Below are 27,329 nucleotides of genomic sequence, written 5' to 3'. Positions count from 1 at the left end.
GGTGGCAGCTGAAGAAGACCAGCACCTGGAATCAAACCTCTGCAGAATCACCTCATACCCTTTACCCTCTCGTCTTCTGCAGTCTCAAAAACTGAGCCAAAGGCAGTTTCAAACATTTCTAAGGGCTACAGTAACAAGAAATAAGGAAAATACAAACTGCAGTAAGCTACCTCTGCATTTTCAACCACACACCAAAGAATGGTAATAGTAATTGTTTATTAGACCCACTTTTTCCCCATAGCATCATAAGTTTAAGTTCCCTAAATAACATCTCTGAACAAACTTTATCAGGAGTTACTTTGTGAGATATTGATTTTTCCCTAGTTTTTATAAGCTCAAATATATCACCAGCTTGCTTATTATAGGTTTACTTCAAGAATCCTGTCATTTAACCTCTGAAGGTCCCTAGGATTCTTCAGGTTGAGTCAATGCCACTGATTAAAAATCTGACTGTTGTACTGCCTATGCTTTAAGTATTAGAAATTATAACTATCTTCATGTCACAGAGTGTCAGACACATCCAATGATATGTTTACTATGCAAGCAGCCTCCCCAGTTAGAAAAAATGCAACCCAATGGGGAGCACTTCCAAAAATCAGACACTCACCTCTAAAAGAGGAGGAGGAAGAGAAAAAGAAAGAAAATGTTATTTTATGGAACTTAAATCTAAAACAAGATATAAGATATAAATTTTCCCCATATGTTCAGTGAATCTGCACATTTATTTCAACAAGTATATCATTTAAAAAGTTTTTCTCTAAAAAAAAAATTAAAAAAAAACAGAAAACAAGAGAGAGTGAGCAGCCCAAGAAATGTTCACCCACCCTTTAGGAGGTGCCTTCCTTTGCCCAGAGTCAATGTACTGAAATGCACTGAAATGTACTGCTAATGAGCTCACTTTGCTTTAGGGATTTACAGATGCAAGCCATCACTTGTTATTCATGAGTGCCACCAACAAACACTGCAAGGGAGAAGGCATCTGTCAGGATCCTCCCCAGAGGCCCCTACATTCAGGGTGGACATCCAGCAGGGCAGTCAGAAGAGATGGAAAAATGCCTGGGATTCACCATACAAGCAGTCACTGCCAGCAGATCTTCCTGCAAATTTGGATTCTAAAAATGAATGGAGGGCAGCCCAGATGGCTCAGCGGTTTAGTGCAGCCTTCAGCCCAGGGCCTGATCCTGGAGACCCAGGATGGAGTCCCATGTCGGGCTCCCTGCATGGAGCCTGCTTCTCCCTCTGCCTGTGCCTCTGCCTCTCTCTCTCTCTCTCTCTCTCTCTCTCTCTCTCTGTGTGTGTGTGTCTCATGAATAAATAAATAAAATCCTTTAGATAGATAGATAGATAGATAGATAGATAGATAGATAGATAGATAAAATGAATGGAAGGGAAAAGAATATACCACCACATATTTGCCACCTAATATTTTTTGGGGGGTATCCTGAGCTAAAATTCCAAATGAAAGCTAAATTAATTCTTTAAAATCCTTTTAAAATTCTTTAATCCATAATTTAAAAGTATAAAGGCAGCATTTTTTAAGACAATAAGTATTTATTATTTTAAGCTGCCACGTTTGGAGGCAAATTTTTACACAGCAATAAATAGCAAATAGTGAGGTTATAGCTGTTGTGCTCAATCAAGAGGGCCAAGGTAAAACAATTGGCCAGAATTCCAAGTAGGTAAAAGCAGTAAGTATATGCAGAGAACACCTCAATAAAAGGTGTTCCCACCTTTTCCATTATCTGGTTTTTCTCTGTTCTTAGTGGTGCCTTTTCATTTCCAAATCCTTCCTCTTTCTGTATTATCCTTATTTTGAACTGATTCTCACTTAACATTATGAGAGACTTACTTTTTCTTTGATGGAAACTGTCACCTTTCCTGTATTTAAAAAGTTATTTTGATATTATAAAACCCTAAGAAAAGATCCTTTCCTGGATAAATGTGCCCAACTAGCAAACCAACAGTAGCAACACAGGCAAGACTTGATTCATCATAAGAGTTCTATTGCCCATCAGTCTCCACTATAAGCTCAGAACCCAAGGCACACTTCAAACAGGAAGCTGAAATTTAACAGGCAGTTCAAAACATAACATACGCACTGAAAACAAAAAGAGATGAAGGAATGGTTTCTGGTTTTCAGAGGGGGCCAATGTAATAGGGATAGGTGCTAAGGAAAGATCACAGATAGACACAAGTTTAAGGCCATAGGTATAAATCAGTCCAGCCACTTGCTTTTACAAAAAGGGAATCAAACCTAGTGAGAGTCTGGTGGCTTGTCTCAGAAAGTCTGGTCTCATCTACTGTCCCCAAAGAGTTGGCCCCAGCTCCACCTCCCATGTGAAACTCTCCTTTATCTCTCAGCTCCTTGTTTAGAATTCTGTAACACAAACCATTTCTGAGTCAGGCTAATCTGCAAAGATGTCTTTTCTCTATGACTGGATACTTCCAGTGGAGAAATTGTAGCCATGTTTTCCAAGGCCTTGAATATTAAAAAAACAAAAACAAAAACCAAACTTAGTAAATATCTGTTCAGGGAATATATACATTCATATGAGGCTGACTGGTGTTAAAGCCAGAACTGGACCACTTCAACCATGACTGTGATCCAGACATATCATTTAGATGGGTGGGATCCTGGCTTTTATCAGTTTTACATTATGGGGAAAGTGATTTCCTTGCTCTCATCCATAATTACCTATCCAGCAAACTATCTTCAAGTAAATATTACATAGTGAAAAATATTGCCAAATCAAGGCAATAAACCTCAACTGTACACCTTCAGATGTGTCTGCTCTACTCTATGCTATTCTATGCTAGGCCCTAGGATAACAAAAAGAAATAAAACCACAGTTCCTACTCTTGAAAGGCATTCAGTTCTCCAGGACATCAGATAGGTAAACAAACAATTACAAAACAGTGTAGTGTTATAATTAAGGGAGAGGCAATCAGCTATGGAGACTACTAAGTGAAGTTCCTAACTCAGCCCCAGCAAAACTGCTTCAAAGAAACTATATGAGGACAGATGAGACTAGAGCTCCAGGCAAAGGAATCACACATCACAAGCCCTGATGTCATGTACCTTCAAGACACTGTTAGTAATTTGACCTGGCTACCATGTGTGTGGTATGGTTTAGAAGATTACACAGGAAATGATGCTAGACAGGTAGGTAGGATGTCAGGAAAGGAACATCTCCCCCCAGAGTGTCCCCAAATTCTTCTTCACCTTATGTAAAACCACAACATCACTCCTAAATAATGTCAGGGCCATGGGAGGATTCAGGCACTGAAGAATTATTTTACACATGGAAAAGAGTAGCATTTGCGTTAATATGAAATTGTGAGACAAGGAATAATTCACTATTATAACCATTTTACACTGAATTAAAAATAAGATTATGATAATCATCTGGAAGAGTCTACACTATAATACAAGTTCTATTTTCTTACAGATCTGCATGTGTGTAGGTGTATGTGTATATATGTGATTATACAAACATGTATCGACAAGAAAAGGATGTTATGTTTCCAATGCAACAATAAATATATCTTAATAGTTTTATAAGCAATGGGACAGGGAAGCCCAGGTGGCGCAGCGGTTTGGCGCCCCCTGCAGCCTGGGGTGTGATCCTGGAGACCTGGGATTGAGTCCCACATCGGGCTCCCTGGATGGAGCCTGCTTTTCCCTCTGCCTGTGTCTCTGCCTCTCTCTCTATGTCAATGAATAAATAAAATCTTAAAAAAAAAAGCAATGGGACAAAATTTTTAATTTGAAGCTCTGTATTCTGTTGGACAATGCAAGATTAAAATTATTGTATTTTGAGAGGACAGATTCTTTTTTTTTAAGATTTATTTATTCATAGAGACAGAGAGACAGAGAGAGAGAGAGAGAGAGAGAGAGAGAGGCAGAGACACAGGCAGAGGGAGAGCAGGCACCATGCAGAAGGCCTGACGTGGGGCTCGATCCAGGGTCTCCAGGGTCATGCCCTAGGCTGTAGGCGGTGCTAAACCGCTATACCACAGGGGCTGCCTGAGAGGACAGATTCTTACCAAATGCTAAGATAAAAGGATTCCAGCAAGTTTTTGCCAACAGTTGACCAATTGTGGGGAATCTTTCGATGATTGTACTTGAATTCTGTAAAAGAAAATTATGTTTTGGTCAATAAAAGGACACCACACAACTTAGAAATGCTGAAATGACACTTCAGGTTGAGGGAGCTTGAATAATTAGTATGTAATTCAGAAAAGTAGGAAATTTAAATAAAATTTAACAAGTAACCACCTTACTTCATCCTTAAACCACAGCACCAAAACTAAGATGTATAGCACATTAATGTAAAATCAATCTTTTTATAAAATTACCTTTATTTTACTCATACTTAGGAAAGGCCAATTTGTTTAAAAATAACAATGCATAAGAGTGAACAAAATACTGTGGGTGATTAATAATTATATAATCCTATATCTTCATCTTGGTTTTTTACTCTAACATAAGAGAGGTTCCTAACTCAGCTTTACTGGGGCTACTTCAAAGAAGGTTTGAGAGAACAAGAACTCTGGAACTTGTAAAAAGAAATAAAAGCATCCAAGGCATGAAGATACATATCGGTTTATTACTATTTCAGTTACTACATGCTAAATGACATCATACTTACTCTACAAGAACCTAAAACCTGAGACAAAAAAAGAGCAACTAAATAGAAAACAGCTTAAGATTAAAAATTGACATGCTGTTGTAAACTGGCCCACTTCCCACTTCTTTATCATTCAAGAAAGGTAAAAAATAAGACCTAAATGGGGTAATATGTACATAAGCTGAGATGTAAGCTGCTGTACCAATCAATTCTTCACATCTGTCTTAGCATCAAGGCCAGTCCTAGATTTTCTGGGACCAATTGAAAGCCAAGTTGCAGAAGTACTATTATGGAAAAACAATTTTAAAAGGTAGTATTGGTTGCTTATACAGGCTCTATCTTTCCTTCTAGTTGCTAAAGACATAAGAACTTGTATCATCCACATGAACAATTCTTCAAATTTCTGACTTGCTTCTTTGATTAAGAATTAAAATGTAACACAAGAACACCCATGTTAAATGAAAATTTCGCTTTTCATTTTGAAATCAGAAAGTATAAAACAAAGATTATTTTCATAATATGAAGGCACATTAATTCATAAAATATCAGTAAAAATGAAAAATGTCAAAATTAAAATATATCAAATTTTGAACACAATACATTTATACAATAGTGAAGATACTCAAAATCTTAATATTCACCAGAAAAGACCACTTAAAATATTCCTAAGAAGAGATCTTATTATTTATCATCTCTTGGTAGAACTTATTTGAGACAATGTTAAATAAAGGGTAAGCACTGGGGGTGCCTGGGTGGCTCAGTTGGTTAACTGTCCAACTCTTGATTTCAGTTCAAGTCATTATCTCAGGGTTGTGAGGTCAAGCCCAGCATCGGGCTCTGCCCCTGTGCATGGAGCCTGCTTAAGATTCTTACTCTCTCACACTCTGTCCCTCCTCTCCACTTCCTGCCCTCTCTTCAGAAAAAAAAGAAAGAAAAAGAAAGGGTAAGCATTTCGGAAAACTCTTCAATATTTAAAAGTTGCAAATGCTTTTAAAAGAATCCCAATTATTACCCCAAAGCAAGTGTCAATAATAACAATGTTTCATATAACAATGTAACTAAGTTAAAAAGAAAGACTGAAATCATAAGAAATCAGAGGTCAGGAAACTGCCCCCTTTCTGAATTACCTACAACTAATTTGTCTTTCTAATCGATCAATACATCAGGTGAATACCGCAAATCCTGACCCTAAATAACATTCAGACTTTGTTAAATGTGGTAGAAATTCATTATATTGGTCCACCACTCACCAGTTCTTTCAAGACTTCATACATCTGCCTCAAGAACTCCTGAAATCGAGGCAGGTGAAAGCAGGTATCTTGCTGGGTTTCCGAAGTAGAGGCATGTTCCCACACAGAAAGCTTCTGCATCCAAAACTGATAATGAGAAGAAAAGTCTACGGAATCTTGAGCCATCTTGGAAAAAGAGAAAAGGTGATGGACCCTCACAGTGGCCTACCAAGCACTGAAGGAAACATGAGTACACATCAAATCTAGAAGAAAAGGGGAAACATTTTTAAATGTATTTTTATTGGCGGCTTCATATTCCACTGATGAGTGACAGGGGGAATACAGGGACTAAAAGAACATGCCTTCTATGGAGTCATCTTTGAATTATTTTAAAACATGTCACCCAGCTACAGCTATAGTTTTCACCATCTGAACTTTTTATCAGAGTAACATCACACTAGAAGTCATTATACCTTCACAGACACATGCTAATGATGCACAAAAAGCACAGCTGATAATATTTTATATCTTCTTTTTAAGATTGAACTATTTTTAAATGTTCTGGATATGAAGTTCATTTGAGTATTTTAATGTAATAGGAAATCAAAAACATCCATGGGTGTTTAGTAATAGTTGTGTCTAAAAAATGTTTTTGAAGTTTTCATGTTTTATACGCATTTCTGGCTTCTCATTTAGATGTTAAAGAAAATCTCTATGCATTACTGCCTACTGAAATTTCTTCTTAATCTCTTTTTAGGAAAAAGTAAAATAATTCATTTCACATGCATTGATTTGAGCAATCAATTTATTAAAGACTAGTATATTTGCTTGACCTCAATTCATTCACAAGAAGAAATCATATTTTAGTATAATATGACAAGCTGCAATTATTGAGGTAGTGTACTAGTCCTAAGTGACAGAAAATAGCCCATAAACTTGATTTACCCCACCTGCAGTATATGTTAAAAAGAACCATGGAGTTGTGCAGTTGTACAGTGAGCATGTGCCTTAGGCAGAGCTGGCTAAATAACCCTGAGTGACCCATCACCATCCCAGCTTCTCGCCACCTTCACCCATAAGAAGCACACCAGGCAGAGAAGAGAGGTCTGCCTCTCAACCCCACAGGCTTTTAAGGTCTCATACTTTCTTGGGCCAGGGATGATACTCAGCTATTTGATTTCACATGACAGCTCAGCAAATGGTGAGTTTAAACCTTTGGCAGCAATCATCAACAGGTAAGATGGTCTCAATCAAGTGCCAAAAATATCAACAAAGGGGGTTTCATTACTAAAGAAGAAAACCAAAATATTTAAGGAGATCATACAATTTGGTTGCAGTACAAAAAACTCTAGACCAGGCAGGTGGAAGTTTTTAAATAGTATAAAAAATTTAGTCTTAAAAAGGACGATGAGGGAAAAAAAGGTTTAATCATAGAGGGAATATATGCATCCTGCCGAACAGCACATAGTAGCCAAAAACCTAGGCCTTCTCCCTGATTCCTCCCTTTCCTCTCATTGCCCTCGTCATCCAAGCCATCACTGACACCCGTCAATTCTACTTCCAAAATAAATGTGATTTCATTTAACTTCACCCACTTCTTTCCAACCCCATTGATGCCATCCCATCCCATCCATTTCTTCCCTAGAGTCTTCTACCTGGTCCCCCCTGACCCTCTCCAGTTCTTTTCTACAGTCCACAAAAATGACTTTCCCAAATGTAAATCGCACCCAGCACACTCCTGCTTAAAACCTATTCCCAACTTCAAAAGCTTCCTGAGAAAGAAGTCCTGACTCCCTGTAGAAAAGGTCCCAGCCCCTTCCTAGAGTCTCTGAAGTTCTGCAAAAACTTAGCTCTGGTACATGCTCTCATTTCCTATCTGCTCCTCCACTGCCCACCATCCTGTCCAGGCCCTCATCTGTTCCACCAACCCGACTTCACTGCTTTCTGCTGATTCCTCCACAGCTCGTACCACATCAGTAATTATTTGTTCACTCAGTTATTGCTTCCTCCACTAGTATATAAATTCCCTGTCTCCAAGAATTTAATGCATGCCTGGCAAACAATAAAATACTGGATAAAAAATGAATAATTCATTGATATTTTTCAAAGTATAGTTCTAAACTAAATGACAAAATGCTTTTCCATATATAGTAATTTAATTAAAAGGTAACTTCCCCAGGAAAAAAAGTTTAAAGGCATATCTATGTGAAACTTATTAATATTCCATTTTAGAAACATAGTAATAGCTTATACATACACTTATTAGGCTCTTGAAAATATATTAAATGCTTTATGCACACTGGATAATTTAATCCTCTAAGCAACCTTATGAAATAGGTACTATCATTATCCTCAGTTTAGAGAGGCACAGAGAGATTATGTAAATACCCAAAGTAAGATTATGTAAAAAGCCCAAAGGAAGTAACTGCTAGTAAACAGCAAAGCTACAGGTTGTAGGATTTGATTCAGAGGGTCTAGCTCTGAAGTCTGTGCCCTAAACAAAGAAACTGAAGAAACAAATTAATGAGCTTATATAGTTCATATGGTTCTAGATGAGGTCTGTTTAGATATTTGGGGACACTAAACTGAAGACCTTTTTGGTACAAGAGACAGGAAACATTATTTTATTATAGCCAAATTACAAACAATCTTTTTGTTTGGCAATGGGACTACATCTGATTGTTTTAAATGGAAACAGCTTTAGAGACCATGCAGCCTTGGTCCTTCCTGATGAGCTGTTCTACAGCCTGTGTGTCGGGGGGGGGGGGGTAAAAGGATGGTTATGGCTGGGAAATAAGCAATGATCTGATTGTGATGCTTACCAGTTGAGTTGCTGCTGGCATTTAGTGCTCTGGAGCTAGGGATGGTTTTTTTTTGTTGTTGTTTTTTTTTTTAAAGATTTTATTTATTTATTCATGAGAGAGAGAGAGAGAGAGAGAGAGAGAGAGAGAGAGAGAGAGGCAGAGACACAGGCAGAGGGAGAAGCAGGCTCCATGCAGGGAGCCCGACGTAGGATTCAATCCCGGGTCTCCAGGATCGTGCCCTGGGCCAAAGGCAGGCGCTAAACCGCTGCGCCACCCAGGGATCCCCTTGGAGCTAGGGATGTTGAACAAACTACAATGCACTGGAACAGCAGCTCACAACAAAAAAATGGTCTTCCCCCAAAGGCCGATGACACCCCTATTGAGAAATGATGACTTAACAGATGAGCATCTATAGACTGTGCCTTTGAGCATTCCTCCTCCCTTCTTTTGGTTACAACACCTTTCTTCCCCTTGAAGAAAGAATCTCTCCTCCATTCCACAAATCTTGGTAAGCCTGTTAATCAAGGCACCTGGTGGCATCAGTCAAGAGGTGAGATGGTGATTCTTCAAGTTAGGCAAACCAGACTCTGTACTGGGAATCTGAATCTTGAATAGACTGACATAAGGATGGAACTAAGTCCTTCCAAAGACTCTCTGAGTCTAGATCCCTAAGGCCATCCAATGTCACATCCTTAACAAGGTGTAACTTTCCAGCTCTATTTTTTAAAGATTTTATTGTTAAGTAATCTCTATACCCATCTTGAGGCTCGAACTCACAACCCTGAGATCGAGAGTCGCATGGTCCACTGACTGAGCCAGCCTGGCACCCTTCGGTTCTCTCTTTAATCCTGTTGACTCTCCAGGGGCTTTCCACAAAATCCTTTTTTTTTTTTCTTAAATTAACCACTTTGATTTTTGTGGTTTCAAAAAAAAAAAAGCAACTATAAACTGATATAATCTGATATATGCTGACATAACATCTAATACAAACCAGATAGTCAGCTTCAGGCAACAAACCTTTGAAGAAAGAAGAATTTAACTGGTCACTGGGCCAAATCATGGAAAACAGTAGGGAAATTTCTGTTCGCATAAGGGTACTGGAAACCAGAAGTCCATGGAAGAAGAAGGTAATAATGCTGACCAACAAGGTACTGCCTATGATCAAGGAACCTACCTCATTATACTCTTCTAGTAAGAATAGCCAGGTGAAAGACTGGATTATCAAAATCAAGTCTGGTGATCTGCAAAAAAACCCACCTCTTCAACCAAGGGGCCAGTTGGTCTTAGTCAATGATATTAGGCTATCTAAAACATAATCAAATGGTAAGTCCAACTCAAGCTGTACTTTCAGATGTGAATCCTAACTGGAGAAAACTAATACCACTCAAGGCACCTAGAATGCTGTTATGAAGCTGATAGTAAATATATTTCTCTATTGGGATAACCTGAGGACATGAGAAAGCAGTTCAGTCTCACCACCCTTAGAGGTGAGACTACTCAGAGTATGGCATATTACACTGGTCTACCATACTGAAGTTATGAGGCTGATAGAACCTAGAGACTAAGAAGACACAAATATGCCTTCTATGTATTCCAGATGGTGGGGTGTAAATCTCATGAATATTCAGGGAATGCCACTTCAGGAAGTTTCTTGTGATCCAATGATCCATGCCATACCATGATATGCCCTTTAAAATAAGGATAAACAAACTAGAACCAGTAGTTGCCTCCAATGTAGAGACCCTGATAGTTGGGTAATAAGTGCAGGAAACAAACTTGGGTTTTACTGTCCACCTTTTTGCACCTTTTCAAAACATTTGGCTGACGTCTTTGGGATTCATGAACATAAATTGCATGAGTTTCAGGGTTTTTTAAAAGACTTTAATTATTTACTTGAGAGAGAAAGAGAGAGAGAGAGAGCAAGTGTAAGTGGGGGAGAGGGGCCAAGAGAAAGGGACAGAATCCCCACTGAGCAATGAGCCCTATGTGGAGCTCAATCCCAGGGTCCTGGGATCATGACCTGAGCCAAATACAGACACTTAAATGACTGAGCTACCCAGGCGCCCCAAAACTACATGGGTTTTAGGCCATTTATCTGCTTCTACCTATTTTCTGGCAATGAGAAATATGGGTAGGGCCCAGAGTGAGAACCACTACACAGCTAGATGATGCTGAAGTGCTCTGCCACTCAGTGCATATGACCCAGTAGATCCAATGCTGTTTAAGGTGTATGTGGAAGATCTGGATTCTGGGAAGAGACTTTAGCAGGCCTCACTGACCGGACAGATCGTCCAAGCCATAAAGCCGGGTGTGCCCAGCAGTACTCTATCATCATGTGCAAATTACGTCAGCTTGGGCAAAATGTATGAGTGAGGTTTTGGATGCTATCTGTGTACGTCTTGCTTGTTGTGTCATATAATTTTTTTAACTCCCTTCTCTTTCATTTTTCCCTCTCCTACTACTGCATATATAGAGTATATTATTAGTAGATAAATTTTCTGAAGTCTGTAATTCACAGACTATCAACAGAGATGGGAAGAGGAACTGACATTATCCAGAAATCTTGGACCTGAAGCCAGAAGCAATAACCAGGCATTACTTTAGATTATCTCTCTTTTTGAAAGGAGAGCTAAATTATGTTAGTTGGAAATGTTTTAAAAATTCCCTGTATAGAAAGCAGTAGGTCTGAATGAATGTCCTGAGTAACGAGCAAGTGCAAATGAGTAGCTATCTGGTTTTTGCCCACTTAGCACCCTTTTCCTGTTCCTTTAATATGAATGCACCCCACTTTTGCTCTGAAGAACTGCCCTTCTTCCATTCCATATAGTCTTACTAAAACTATGGATCAAGGTGTGCCTCCCTAAGAGTGAGACAGTTACATACGTCTAACAGATGAGGCTAAGAACTAGGAAAGAATACTATGCAAATAAAATAAAGTTTATGTCTCTTTACCTGACACCACTCATAAACAGCAGACTTCTACTCAATAGAGAGAACAGCTTATGATGATCTCACTTAAGGCAGAGGCTATGTGGTACAACTGAACTTTTGTTTATGAGGTTTCCTTTTTTTCATAAGTATTTAATGAGTATTTTTGAATACACCAAAAAGACAAAATAGCCAAATGAACTCCTATGTACCCATTAACTAGTTCAAGCAAATCACAGATGTCATACCACTTTACTCAAAATACTTTGATTTGTATCTCTTTTTTCTAAGAACTCAAAAAAAAAAAGAAACTACACTATCTTTCATACTCAATAAATCCAGCAATATCTAACAGCCTGTCTATGTTCAAATTTCTTTAAAATTTCCCTTTAGGTTGAGTTGTTTATATTAGGATCCAAAAAGATCCACGTATTGCATATGGGTCAATATTGATATTTCTCCTCTAATCTGTAACAAAATAATGTAAAAATAAGTCTCCCTTAATCTATAATAATTATCCCTCTTGATTTTAATATTTTCACATCATTTATTCCCTGAAAGAACCAATATAAGAGGCTAGTACAATCTATTGTATTGACTAACAGAATCCTACACACTTGTGTGTTAGGCTGATTATGGTGTTAGCATGTTTTGCTATCCCATATGTTGCATATAAACTGACAGCACGACTCAGAGGGATTTTTTTTTTTTTTTTTTTTTTTTTTTTAGATTCGGGGTCAATGCATTTTTCTAAGAATCTTTCTTTTCTAATTGTGTATGCTTTGAATCAACCCAGAAGGGATATAACTGGTTGTCTCATGTACCATAATGTTGAAACTGATCAGTTGTTTCAGGTACTTTTAACCTAATTCATCCTTGAAAAGTTCACCATCAACCCTTTCCTAAATGGTCTTCTGAATTGATGATCATTTTAGATCCGTCAGGGGTTGAAAAATAGTTATTTTCTAATTTTATTCATTGCTCCTGCTTTTATTGTAGATAATGTTATCCGTTTTTAATTAAAAAAAACTGTATGTTGTTACAAAAGACACATCTAAAACATAAAGATACAGTGATTCAGAGAGGCTAAAAGACTAGGAAATGAAAAACCTTACAAACCTAACCAAAGGAATCAAATAAACTGAACCAATTCAACTATACTTTGGGACAAAAAGCATTACCAGAGGTAAAGAGGGTCACTTCATAATGACAAAGTGTTCAATTCACCAGGAAGATTAAACAATTCTAAATTTGTATGCTCCAATAATTGGAAATGTAAAACAAACTATAAATCTCAAAATATAACACACAAATTGACATAACTACCAAAAGAAATAATTCCAATCATACTGGGAATTTTCGCACATCCCTCTCAGTAAATCATCATGCAAAAATCCACAAATTATAAGCTCTCCCTCAAAGAACACTTCAAGCTTATTGTTTATGTACACTAGCAGAATGTTCACACCAGCACTGTTCATAGTACACCCAAAGTGAAAAGAACCAAATGCCACTCAAGAGTAGAACGAATAAATTAAATGTGCTATCATTATACAAAGGAATAATGTACAGCAATGAAAATGCAAGACCTACCACTACAGGCATAGAGATGAATTTTCTGAATGAATAATGTTGAGAAAAAGAAACCAACCCAAAAAGAATACATAAGATAGGGCAGCCCCAGTGGCTCAGTGGTTTAGTGCTGCCTTCAGCCCAGGGTGTGATCCTGGAGACCTGGGATCGAGTCCCACATCGGACTCCCTGCATGGAGCCTGCTTCTCCCTCTGCCTATGTCTCTGCCTCTCTCTCCGTCTCTCTCTCTCTCATGAATAAACAAAATCTTAAAAAAAAATACATAAGATATGATTCATTTACATGAAGTCCAAAATCAGGTATAACTAAACTGTAGTGGTTACCCCAAAAAGTCAGGAATCCTATTACCTTTAGAGGAAGAGAAGTAGTAGTATGGGAAAAGTATGTGTAAATGGCAGTCAAAATGCTGGCAATATTCTATTTCTTGATCTGGATACCAGTAACGTGCATTAACATTTTAATAATTTATACAACTGTAAGTCATGTTTGTGCTTTTCTGTATGTGTTACATTCCATTAAAAAAACAAAATTATTTAACTTCTATATATACATTTATCATACAGGTATGACCCTAAAGGAAAAAAAGAAAAAATGTTATAGCTTATAAATGCTAACCAACACATAAAGTACTTGATGAATACAATAAAAATTTTACATTATTGGAAGTCTATAAGAATTTTCTATTTTTTAGCTGAATTCTCTGAAGATATTATAACTCTCAGAATTTGCCAGAGATACGATCCTAGCATTTGTTTTCTCTTCTTCCTTCCCATCCTCAAATAACAGCTCCATTTTCCCACTACTAGCTCTCAGGAGGAGAAAATCCACAGCCTTCTCTACCTGCCCCCACCTCCCCAAAGCTATGTGCCTACTGCTTTACCCTGAGAGGGCTAGTGTCATAAAGAGGAAGAGACATCCAATTCATCACTCAGAGGATAACCCGTGAGAGGTCCAGGTCCAAGCAGACAAAATGAAGCCAAGTCCATGCAGCTAAAATAGAATGCATGCCTCATAAAAGGATTCTTCAGGTTCATAGTGATTCCAGCTTTTCTCACAAATGCATTAATTTTTTCCCCAGTAATCTGCACCCTTATTAGACAACTGAGATCTAACTATATATCTTTTGATCAATACCAAATTCTTGATCTTGCCCCCAATGTAAATCTTTGACTTTCTTATGAGTCTGCTTAATATGGATGCCCTCACATGGATGTTTATGCCCATAGTCATTTCATTGGAGCAATTACAGAAATACTGCTCAGCATCTTTTAGAGCATAAGAGAAAGGTGGATGTCAATGACATTATTTCCTTAAAACTCGGGATTTTAACAAGTATTTTGTACACAAACTGTATATACTAATGTAGTAAAAGCAAATGGCATGGAAAGTTGGAAGGAAATCCCCATTTTCCATTTCTTGTGTTATTTCTCTTTTGGCACTACCCAATCCTAAGGAATCAAAATCATGATTTCACCTTCTCCATACACACAGACTAAAAACAACAAAAGTTCTTAGTCCCCTCACTATGTAATTCCAGGAGAAAATAAAATGACCTTCAGAAAATGCCATACAGAAGAGACAAAAGTAATTGTCCTGTGAGGGGCACCTGGGTGGCTCAGTGGTTAAGCATCTGCCTTTGGCTCAGGTCGTAATCCTGGGGTCCTGGGATCGAGTCCTGCATTGGGCTCCCCGCAGGGAGCCTGCTTCTCCCTCTGCCTCTGCCTCTGTCTCTCTCTGTGTCTCTCATGAAGAAATAAATAAAATCTTAAAAAAAAAAGAAAAAATGTCCTGTGAGCAGAGAGAGCTAGCAAATAAAGGATTCCCGTGTGCTTGTTCATGTCTTCATTTCTTGCTATTAGAGGAGATCCTACAGAAGAGGAGGCAGAAGGAAGAGGTATAAAGAAGCAAGGGAATCCAGCCATCAGAGCTAGCAAACATCAGATACTGAAATAGGCTGGTTCAAAATGATGTCAACTTAGGATCCTCTAAGCTGCCTCCCTCTCTTCTCTCATTTATAAACTGCTTGAAAGTTACTCTGCTGCCTGCAAAGTACTACTTAATTAACTCAAATCACCATGGCACAAAAATACACCATTGTCCGTGAGGGTTGAGAGTGAGTTGCCAAAATAACATGGCTTGGCTTCAAAATACAGCAGGTGAGGAAGAAGTAATGCTTCAGTGTTAAAAGGCTCCCCATTTTGGTGATTTTGTTCTTTGGGAAAAGGATACATCCAAAAACTTCATGGAAAAATGTGCTTCACAAAGAATATGGAGTTTACCAAGCACAATTCATGAGAGGTAATGAAGGAAAGAAAAGCATCACAACACTTGAGCAGTATCTGAAGAAAGATGATGAAAAGGAAAGAAATAAGGAGGTAACAGGCTAGGGCAAAGTATCCTAATCCATTAAAAACTAACAAAACCGGGATCCCTGGGTGGCGCAGCGGTTTGGCGCCTGCCTTTGGCCCAGGGCGCGATCCTGGAGACCCGGGATCGAATCCCACGTCAGGCTCCCGGTGCATGGAGCCTGCTTCTCCCTCTGCCTGTGTCTCTGCCTCTCTCTCTCTCTCTCTCTCTCTCTCTCTCTCTCTCTCTCTCTGTGACTATCATAAATAAAAAATAAAAAAAAAACTAACAAAACCATTTCCCTTAATATAGATATCCAGTGTTAAGAGCCTGGCAAGGAATAGCCCCTAGACTAGTGGTTCTCAAATTATCTTTCAGAAAACAAAATGGGTTCCCAAAGTTCCATGTTGACACCTGAGCATATAAGCAGCTCTGACTTCAAAGAGTAAACCCTGCATGCCCAGGCAGGAGCATGCAGGATGTTCAGTCTACCACGGTACTAGGAGTGACCAGGAATGGCATGAGCCAGCAACTCCAGCCTCTCATTTAGTATTATGTAACATTATTATCCTCTTCTATGAAATTTTGGGATGGAAAATCCCTTCTATAATTTAACCTGTAATTTTCTGATCTTCCGTTAGCATCGCTGTTGAAAGGCACCCTCTATCTCAAAAGGGTTGTCCCATCTAAAGACAACTTAGAATTTAATTTTTAGATATTTCTGAAAAAAATATAAAAGAATCCTTACTCAGCTGACTTGGCAAGGAATCTAGTACCTATAAAGTCTTCTCAGAGACTACAATTGCCACAAATTTTCCTTTAGGAAAAATGTTTTAAAAATTATTTCATTTTAATCATTATTGTTTTCCTCCATGGCAAAGAGTAATCTATAAAACCATGTATGCAAATAAGAGTAGCCAGGACTATATTTTGAATAGTGAAAAATTCAGAAGTAGTTATTATAATTTAATTGTGAGTGCTGAAGTAATTACCAAGGTCCTATCATCTTTATCATCTAAACCAGTGCAGTGGGTAAACATCTAGGATAAAGTCACAAAAGTGGTAACAATGACAACAATGACATAGATTTTTAAAAAATCATTTAGTAAAATGAAACCTTGTATAAAAGTTCAACACACAAAATGAACAGACCTGTGCAAATCTTGTATCAAATAAGGGATTAATATCCAGAATATATGAAGAACTCCCACAACTCAATGACGGAGGGAGGGAGGAAAGGAGGGAAGGAAGGCAGGAAGGCAGGCAGGCAGGCAGGCGTCTGGGGCTCAGTGGTTGAGTGTCTGCCTTCAGCTCAGGTGGTGACCCTGGGGTCCTGGAATCGAGTTCCGCATTGGGCGCCCCACAGGGATCCTGCTTCTCCCTCTGCCTGTGTCTCTGCTTCTCTCTGTGTGTCTCTCATGAATAAGTAAATAAAATTTAAAAAAAAAAGAAAGCCAGCCAGCCCTAGTTTTTAAAAAATGGATAAAGGACTTGAATAGATCTCAAAGATATACAAATGGCCAATAAACACATGAAAAGATGCTCATCATCACTAATCATTACAGAATTGCAAATCAAAACCACAATGACATACGTTACACCCATTAGGGTGACTTTTATTTAAAAACACAAAAAATACAAAGTGTTTCTGAGGATATAGAAAAATTGGAACCCCTGAGCATTACTCGTTGGGGATAATAAACAGCATAACTGCTGTGGAAAACAGTATGATGGATCCTAAAAAATTTAAACACTGAATTACCATATGACCCAGCAATTTCACTTCTACATATATACACAAAAGAATTCAAAGTAGGAATGCAAATGGATATTTGTAAACCCATGTTCATAACAGCATTATTTACAACAGCCAAAAGGTGGAAGTTACACAAATGTCTATCAAGAGATGAATAAATACACAAAATGGATATATACATACAATGGAATAGTATTCAGCCTTAAAAGGAAGGAAATTCTGATACATACATCAATGAGCCTTGAAAATATACTAAGAGAATAAGCCAGACATGAAAGGACAAGTATTACACATCATTTCATTTATAGGAGATACCCAGAGTAGTCAAACTCATAGAAGTACAAAACAGAATGGTAGTTGTGAGGGGCTGAGTGGAGAATTATTATTTAATGGGTATAGTATTTCAGTTTGGGAAGATGAAAAAGTTCTGGAGATGGGTGGTGGCAATGATTGTACAACTCCGTAAATATAATCAATGCTGCTGAATGGTACATTCAAAAAATAGTTAGAATGGTAAATTTCATGTTATGTACACTGCACTACAATTAAAAAAAAAAAAGACAGACTTGAGTGTGGCTCTGGTCAAAACAGAGACAGAGCCTGGAGTATGCCCTATGTCCCTGCCATGTCTTTCTCTCCAAGGCCCCCTCCTCAGGACAGTCCTGCACACACTGCTGGTTGTCTACCTGACAGCCCTAACCCTTCTGCTGCTTCTTTGTTAACAGAATCAGTTCATCTAGGAATCTCATGAGTCATGGGGAAGCTGGGAGGTGCCCCAATTCCATGGATGAACATCTTTCCGATGGAGACCAGTAAATCAGAAACATTTTCAGTGCCCCTTTATATATATTTTTAAAGATTTTATTTATTTATTGATGAGTGACACAGAGAGAGAGGCAGAGACATAGGCATAGGGAGAAGCAGGCTCCTTGCAGGGAGCCTGATGTGGGACTCGAATCCCCTGACATGGGATCATGACCTGAGCCAAAGGCAGATGCTCAACCACTGAGCCACCCACGCAGCCTAGGGCCCCTTTATATTCTTAAACTTTACTGGAGACATTACTGAGAGCCTTTGTTTATGTGGGTTATATTTACCAATATTTACCACATTAGATATTAAACCTGAAAAAATTTAAGACCTAAAAATAGACATACACATTCCATTCACTGCCAGAGCGATGATATATCATCATATATCATGTAATCTTTGACTCCACTGTACATTAGGGAGGATATGAGAGTGGATAATGCAAATAAGGTCTTAGCATTATTATGAAAATAGTTTTGCCTGTATGATACTCATGAAAGGGAATCAGGGGATACCCAAGGGTTCTTGAGCCACATTTTGAGAATGGCTGGTTGAGGCCAGTCATGGTATTTCCATTTGCCTTTCTACCAACTATAGGAATAGCCAGTGTTATACTACTTGAGATGGAGAGAATTGAGCTTCGGCTGGAAGGTTTTTGATAGTCTTTCTCAATCTAAAACAAATTCATATTTTTTTCATATTAGATACTATAATCTTCATTTGACCCTTAAACTGTCAGTAGTTGCCCTGGGATCCAGCAATAAGTAGCCTGAGAGGACTGGCCAACAATCCACACAGAACAGAGCAGAAAGTTGGACCTGTGTCCTTTCCTTAGCATAGCTGAGGCCATGTAGTAGCCAACCTACTTTGAATTACGTGGCTTAAGCCACATCTCATTGGGTTTTCTGTTATCTCTTGTCAGACATCCTAAATGGCACACGTCCTCAGGACCTAGTTTGTGGAGTATGTTCTGATATCACTGTTGTGCACAGTAGCTGGCACGTAGAAACTCAGAAAATATTTGTTGAACAAATGTGTGATACATAAGTAAACAAATCCACTAAGGCTGTTGTAGAGGAGAGGCTAAGATAGATAAAATTTGAACTGATTTTGTGTTGACAGAAGCCCTTGTAGCTCCCAGACTGTCAACACTGCAAAGGTCATTGAAAATCTCACAGTCTCAAAATGGCTGTGGATCATACTTGTCAAGGGCCAAGAACATCAGACATTGCTTTTCTTTAGTGTGTCCCATCTCTAAGCCAGAGGTATGAGAGGTAAGTCTATACATGCCAAATATGGCCCATAACCAAAGTGGCAACCTGATACAAAGCATATTTTTTTTCATTTTCCCTGAGCATGAGTCAACTAAAGTTACTTCTCCCATCAAATAAGTACCAGAGAGTTAAGGACTGAATGCTACAGAACAAACTTAATGAAAGAAGAAAAAGACAAATTAAATACCTAGCCTCCAATCAATATCATCAACAAGGGTGCGGCACAATGGCCTTATCAGAAAATATTTAAAGCTACACAGCTAGTTCAGTCAACAGAGCGTACCAACTCTTAATCTCAGGATTGTGAGTTTAAGCCTCACACTGGGTGTGGAGCCTACTTTAAAAGAGAGAGAGAAAGAGAATATTTTAAACCTCCAGGAGTATAATAAAAAATAAAATTAAGAAATTTATGCCCAACTATGCTTAAGGTTGACAACATACTTCCTCTGCCTTACTGAAAGCCTGATAATAGTATTTTTAATTTACTAAAATGTAATGTTTCTTTGCCTCATTATTTTAAGAAAGACTGGTCAATTTGCCCCTGTGTTTGTGAATTTTTTAAACAGTCACAATAAAATACTGTTTCCACATAAAGTACTTAAGAAAGAAATGATATATTCCCCCCTAAAAATAATGAGGTTTTAAGAAAAGTTCCACTAGGAGGAGCTGGCTTTTTCTCTGTTGAATCAACAGTGTTTCTCCTCGGAGATAGTCTAATCAAAAACACAGACATGAAATTTGCAGATAATTTCATACAAACCTCAATCATAAACAAAATCTAGGCCTAAAGAACCATAGGAGGAAACTATAATTCAGGTGCAGAGTGAATACACTCTTCAGATGACTTTGCAAAGAATTAAGAAAATTTAATCTAGCAGAGAACTATGTCTAAAGATTTATGGAGCTCCATTCTCCAGCCCACATCCCCAGTCATGTGAAGAAAAAAGCTGGTCTCTGGACCTCACTTCCAAGGAGAAGCATCCCTCTGTGACAGTGCTTGCTTTGGGAGCCACTAAGACAGAATCGCCTGACCCTGTTCTCCAACAGAGCACTGAAGAGCAACCACTGGGACTCAAAAAATACCAGTCTTCCCACATACATTCTGTTAGAAATAGTGGTTACTTACTTTGCTTGCATTCTTGTCCTTAATTGTCTTATCTTGGAGTAAGACTGTGACTTTTGGTGGGACCAAAAGTTTGAAAAAATGGGCTGAGGAGCACATTAGATATTAAAATATCAGAAATCTTACCTTTGTCACTGGTGCCGTGGCTCCAACTTATTTCTGCCTCTTGCCACCCTTGGTTCTACCCATAATTTATTACTAAATAAACAAAAACAAAAAATCCCACACATTTATTGGGAGCCTACTTTATGACAGAAACTCTCAAAAACACTGCAAGTAAAAAGATGGGAGTGTGTTGCTTACTCTCAAAGCAACCTGTGATTAATGAGAAAATCAGGATCTATAAACAGAAAAAACACAATCCCTTGTGGGAAGGGCTAGGAAAAAGAAAACACAAGGTGCCACAGGGAGCATTAAGAAGGGGCACCTCACCCAGCACAGGAGTGTCAGACACTTCCAGAGAGAAAGGATATCTAACCTAAGCAAAAGCATGAAGTATGAAGAGGAGTGAGCCAGGCAAAAACATAAAAACCAAACTCAGGAAGAGTTAAGCTATGCTTTGATCAATGTTACTCAAACTTGAAGAAAAACTCCTGAGGGCTCTCAGAACCATCTAAAACCATTTTTAATACAGGATTTTAGTTATTTATTCGTAGAAACACTCAGAGAGAGAGGCAGAGACACAGACAGAGGGAGAAGCAGGCTCCCTGTAGGGAGCCCAGTGTGGGACTCGATCCCAGGACCCCGGGATCATGCCCTGAACCAAAGGCAGACGCTCAACCGCTGAGCCACCCATTTTTATCCTGTTAAATACTATCAAGTATAAAATCAGTAAAACCATTACACTTAGAACCCTTAAACATCTACAAAAATTTTATACAAATACCAGCAAATCTACAAACAGTAAAATTTCAATCAACAAAATGAATTCAATGTGATCACTGACATAGGTTACTGAATCTCACTTGGACTGGTCATGTAAACTTGGCACTGACTACCAAAAGCTACCAGCAGTTTCTTTCATTTGCTACCATATACAGGGATGGCTAAATGTGCGCTTTTCTCTTTTTGAATTACGTGAAACAGGAATCTTTCACCCAGCTCAAATATATGATTTACATTTTCACCCATGTTCATTTTTCAGTATCTAAAAGTACGGCTACCTGGCACCAATACAAACACAACTGCAGGCACTGACATCTTAAAACATTATTTAGTTCAAATTGTGGGCATTAAGGTGTTTGCAAACAACTGAATTTTTAAATTACCATCAAAATGAAAAATAAAAGGTGAAATCTTTGTAGAGAACCACAGAATCCTAATAAATCCTACCTGCTTAATCTTACTCATCTTTTTGGGGCTGTAAGCCTCAGAAGGAAGTTTAAATAACTGTATGCTATGGGTCTCACTGAACTCACACACAAAAAAAAGCATTTTTGTTGTTAACGTTTAGTACTATGTAAAACCAAATATCTCACTTTATTTCCTTTAAAGCCTCAGCCCATATGATTTCCAGTTAAGATGGCACAGTAAATTCACTTTGATGGAACCTCTCTACTCCAAACATACAGCAATGAGAATGGAAACATAAGAAGAAAAAATCAAAAAGATGTAGGCAAGCCCAAAAATAATATAAACATTTCTGTGAAACAGATTGGGGCAGAAGCTCAAGAGGGAAGCCCTCTAAGTTAAAGCTTTGAGCCTCTTAAGCTCAGGATCCAGGAACCAAAACTGGAAGTATGAGTCCTACAAAGTTTTGAGGCTAAACATAATCCACAAAAGACAGAGTTAGCACAGTCAATGTGATAATTGGAGGAGGCCCCCCATTCCTGAAAGCAGGTTGGCAGCTCCTTGTCTCATATAGAGCTGTGGCATAGGGAGGAAGGAGGACACAGGCCAGGTAGCGACCAGTAACTCTATGAGACCATCTGTGATTGCCCAAGTATAAAGGTTCTAGACTTGGGCTCTGTGTAAGCCACACAAGACAGTTCCAAAATGGCTGTAAGGAATGAGCAAAGAGGAAGAGGGGTGGAAATGAAAACAATACAAAACAGATCTCATTTAAAACATGCCATTCAAAAAAAAATAAAAAAATAAAAATAAAAGTAAATAAAAAAATAAAGCATGCCATTCAACCAAAGTCTAAAATAAAATACATGAAGAAATCTAATGCCAATAAAGGAAACTAACAAAATCCATCATCAGACCACTAATTCACTTCAGATGAAATTAATATTATAAAACAGTCCAACAAAATAAGCATAAAGATGCTTTTAAGAAGCTAATTGAAAAAGAATTAAAAATCGTAAAATAGAAAGGCAGAATTAAAACAATGGACAATTAAAAAAGAATAAATTAGAAATTATGTGGATGAAGAATGTAGTTATTAAAGTTTAAAACAGCACACCAGATACTTCGGACTAGATAGAACTGAAGAAAGAACTAAGATAATACTAAGGGACTCACTCAGAATGCAGCCCATTCTGGGGGGAAAAAAAAGAAAAGCATTTAAGAAACCTGAGAGATAGCTTCACGAACATCTGGGAGGTGAAGAGAATGGGAGAGAAGCAATATTTAGAGATAAAAGCTAAGAATGTTTAAGAAATACTGTAGTTCTCAGATTAAAAGTACATTCTGGGAGCACCTGGGTGGCTCAGTCAGTTAGGTATCCGATTCTTGAACTCAGCTCAGGTCTTGATCTCAGGGTCATGAATTCAAAGCCCTGTGATGGACTCCATGCCCAGCATGGAGCCTACTTTAAAAAAAAAAGTACATTCTGAATACTGAGAAAGATAATGTTAAAAAACAAGCAGATAACTAAATAAATCCATAAATAAATCTAAACAAAGTATTAATTATAAAAAGAAACTCTTCAAAGCTGTAAGAGTGTCCTGAACATCCATTGGATCAGTTGGGTTGCAAATGTCAAGAGGCAGGCTGCTAGCACTACAGCCAGGACCAGCTAAGCTCACTGATACCTGGCAGACAACAGGAATCAGCAGCTCAAATAGGCACACCCAGCTAATTTAAGAGTCTGACAAGCATTTGCCTCTTCCTCAGCAGATGGTAAATACAAGGTGAACCAACTGTTTCGCTTCAGAGACAACCCCAATAAACTTACTGAGAAAACAGACCCCTAAATGTTTTTGACAACTTCTGGCAAAAAGAGATTTGTCTTGCTGGGAATGGATACTCAGTCTAGATTTAAATTTCCTTGCCCACTATACTTCTGCCAGGAGCACCAAATGTAGACTTTACTGGATGTCTTCTTCACCATCATGATATCGCAACCAACTCTGAACCAAAGAATTCCACATACAGCAAAAGAAGGGAAGCAAAGGGCTGATGCCAACCAGGTTCACTGTCAGCTATAGCTATTACTGGCTGCTGTTCAAATCCAAATGTTTTTCATCTATATTCCTTCATCATTTACAAATTTCTCTCCCACATATTTATTTTATTCTACTCCATCTTCCCTGAAGCTAAAGGAAAGGAAAACATAAAGAAACAAAAATGATAGCCTGACTTATCTGAAAAGGACCTTGATTTGTAGGTTCACTGGTGATTTATATTAAAAAAGAATAGTCACATGGGATCCCTGGGTGGCGCAGCGGTTTGGCGCCTGCCTTTGGCCCAGGGCGCGATCCTGGAGACCCGGGATCGAGTCCCACATCGGGCTCCCGGGGCATGGAGCCTGCTTCTCCCTCTGCCTGTGTCTCTGCCTCTCTCTCTCTCTCTCTCTCTCTGTGACTCATAAATAAATAAAAATTAAAAAAAATAAAAAATAAAAAAATAAAAATAAAAAAGAATAGTCACAGAAAACTGGCAACACAATACACATCACAACTGTTTAGATAAAAACTAGAACCACAAAAAAATTTTAAAAGATTTTAACTATTTGAGAGAGAGAGAGGGAGTGAGTGCAAGCACTGAAGGGAGCACAAGTGGGGGAAGGGGCAGAGGAAGAGAATATCTGAGCAGACTCCTGCTGAGCAGAGAGCCCGAAGTGGGACTCTATCTCACAACCCATGACATCAGGCCCTGAAATTAAACCAAGAGTCAGACATTAACTAATGACTGAACTACCCAGGTGCCCCAAGCCACAAAATTTTTTAAAAAGTTATTAGTAAGCCCCTCAGTTAGGTTCCCTTGGGAAGCAAAGTTCAAGTGGCTTTAGAGAAGGTAAAGACCTGAATTCACCTCATTTCCAGACAAACAACAGCAACAACAACAAAAGACCTCTCACCAAAAGCACTCATATGTTGCTATCCAAGCAATGCACCTGGTAATGACCTATAGGATCAATAGGAACACAGGCTCTAGAACTACCCACTGTGGTCTCAGAACCTCTCTAAAAACTATGCTATGCTATGGAACAAGAGCACCACCTACTGAAATAGTTCCAAGGGAGAAGTTAGTCCATTTATCTCTACCCAACTGTTTACTTTGGCTTCAAAAAATACGACTATGGAGGCATGGACTTCAAATCATTTCAACCTAACTGGCTGTCTCTTTCTCTTTTAAAACTAGGCCCTTGACAAGACCTTCTAAAAAAAGAAACAGCATGCCTTCTCCTTGTTCCCCCCATTTTTGCTTTAATAACCATGGCAAACCAAATCTTCCTAGTATAATGTCTTCCTCCCTCCTATGCAGCTTCAGTTATCTTACTGAATACTGTTACTTCTAGATCTCTTCCCCTACCTGTTTTCCATGGGGCTGAGAAAAGTCCAGGGGAGAAGCTGTAGTCATTCTAACAGGTCTGGGAAAGATACATAAAGTCATTCAGTCAAGTTTTTCATTTTAAGCCCAACTGGGGAATTATGCTTTTTCAACTCACTTAAAGATGGTTATAATATAGTCCTCCTGCCCAATCTGAATGAATTTAAGAGGAACATAAAGGTTCTACACCAGCAAAGCTGGAGGCTAAGTGATCAATTAGTAAATCAGAAAATGGTATGTAGGGAAAGACAATTTATGGGATAAGTAACAATTAGGACAGAGTGGACTGTTTCTGCTAGCCTCTATACATACAGAATACAACTAAAGCCATGGCAAAAACAGGGTTCTTTCTAGAGCCCTTCATGGCTTTTGTGAAGCACCAAGGTATTGCCAAAAACCCCAACATAGACTCATTTGAGCAATTCATATAAATTCTAGCCTGTGTGTCATTTAGTTTTGTTGTATTTTACCGGTCTGCTGGGGGCACTCTATTATGAGCTATCACATGTGTAATCGCTACTATGCTTTACTTGTGATAAAAAAAAAAAAACAGCTTGTGCTTATTCCCAATCATGTTGCATACCCGTTCATCAAGTACTAGTCCAGAGTTTCCATTATAGCCAGAGCACTCACATGAAAATAGAGAAAAGATCCTCTATTTTTTTAGATCCTCTTAAAAAAAAAAAAAGCAAAAGCAAAAAAAGTATTTCAGAATAACAAACCATCCTTTAAACTTAGCTTCATGAAAAACTCATTTACCATCTTTTAGTTTGCTAAGATCAGATGGAAAATAATCTTGTCACGAGACAGAACAGAGCAGGCAGTTCTATGGCACTGGTTCTGTAGCATTTGGGTTCAAATTCTATGCAGAGCACAATCAAGAAATAACACATACTCTCCAAAATACCAGTTATCTGATGCCTATAAAAGTACAGATTTGTTCGTTTGTAAATCATAGAAACTTCAAAACAAAATAAATGTGCCTGTATTCTATTTCAATTAGCTCACAAGGGGAAAAAAAAAAACACTTAGAAAAATTCCAATCACAGTTCCCTAGCACATAAATGGTCCTGGAATTGAGGCCCACATCAGGCTCCCTGCTTCACAGGGAGCTGGGGCACATGGGGCACTGGGTGGCACATGGTTTAAGTTATGTACGTTTATGGGATAGTTCTGGTCCTGGTCACAACTCATTATGATCTTTCAGCCCAAGGATTCCCCATCATCTAATTAACTCAGTATCTCAAGATCCCCATCCTCAGGGAAGAAAATCCAATGGGCTCAATTTAGCCATTGGAGTCTCTGGACTGGTTTTAACTAAATCAGTTGCTCAACCTGCAAATATTGGTGATCAAAGGGTAGTAAGCTCTGAGCAGATTCTTCAAAAAGGGGTGCAGCAAGAAGAAACTGATTAGCATGTGCATTGAGGTACCCAAGAATTATATAGCTCTGTTACATAAGGCTACGCAGGAAAAACATGTCATTTCTGTATTTGAGATCTGTTTAAGAAGTGACCATAACCTGTAAGCAGAGAACAGAAACTATTTTTAAATTTTCTTCTAGCTCTATGGTGCTAGATAAAACCTTACTACTTATTAGGGCTATGTTATCAGAGTTTATCATTTGTCCAGGAGTATCTCCAATTAACAGATCATCAAGGAAATCTCAGGAAATAAAAGAATATCTCTTTTACACAATACGGTCATACCATTATTCAGAGAAAGAAAGGGTAAAAAGGAATAAAAGGAAGGTATCAGCAGTCCTTACATAAGTAAAAGTTCTCTGAACTGTATCACAAAGTACATGTAGTTCAACAGTTCAGCTTAAGAATGGAATTAGAAGATAACTTTGTCCTTAAGTAATTTAAAAATAAAAGCAAAAGTCTCACAGAGTTTGAGAAGAGTGGAAGATGAGCAGGTAGAGTACAGAGGACTTTTAGGACAGTGAAATCTATCTGTATGATACTATCATGGTAGACACATGTCATTAAACATTGGTCTAAACCCAAAGAGTACCACCTCAAGAGTAAACCAAATGATGTACTTTGGATGGTTATGATGTATCCATGTAGGTTCATCAACTGTAAAAAATGTATTACTCTAGTACAGGATGGTGA

The 27,329-nt window shown here is 38.3% G+C and overlaps 1 protein-coding gene across 1 annotated transcript in view; it reads right to left on the bottom strand.

The window, feature by feature from the left end:
• FANCC (FA complementation group C) overlaps nt 1–27,329 on the bottom strand; it is a 281,314-nt gene that overhangs the window by 179,315 nt on the left and 74,670 nt on the right. The window contains exons 3-4 of the mRNA XM_055311856.1: nt 5,882–6,123; nt 4,048–4,132 (exon numbers count right to left, since the gene is read on the bottom strand). Of these exons, the coding sequence (XP_055167831.1) occupies nt 4,048–4,132; nt 5,882–6,046 (250 nt within the window). The 5' untranslated portion in view covers nt 6,047–6,123. The remainder of the gene's footprint in view (nt 1–4,047; nt 4,133–5,881; nt 6,124–27,329) is intronic.

The sequence above is a fragment of the Nyctereutes procyonoides genome, unplaced genomic scaffold (assembly GCF_905146905.1).
Source record: "Nyctereutes procyonoides isolate TBG_1078 unplaced genomic scaffold, NYPRO_anot_genome, whole genome shotgun sequence".
Taxonomy (NCBI): domain Eukaryota; kingdom Metazoa; phylum Chordata; class Mammalia; order Carnivora; family Canidae; genus Nyctereutes; species Nyctereutes procyonoides.
Note: the sequence above shows the minus strand (reverse complement) of the source record. Positions and strands in the feature narration are given on the sequence as shown.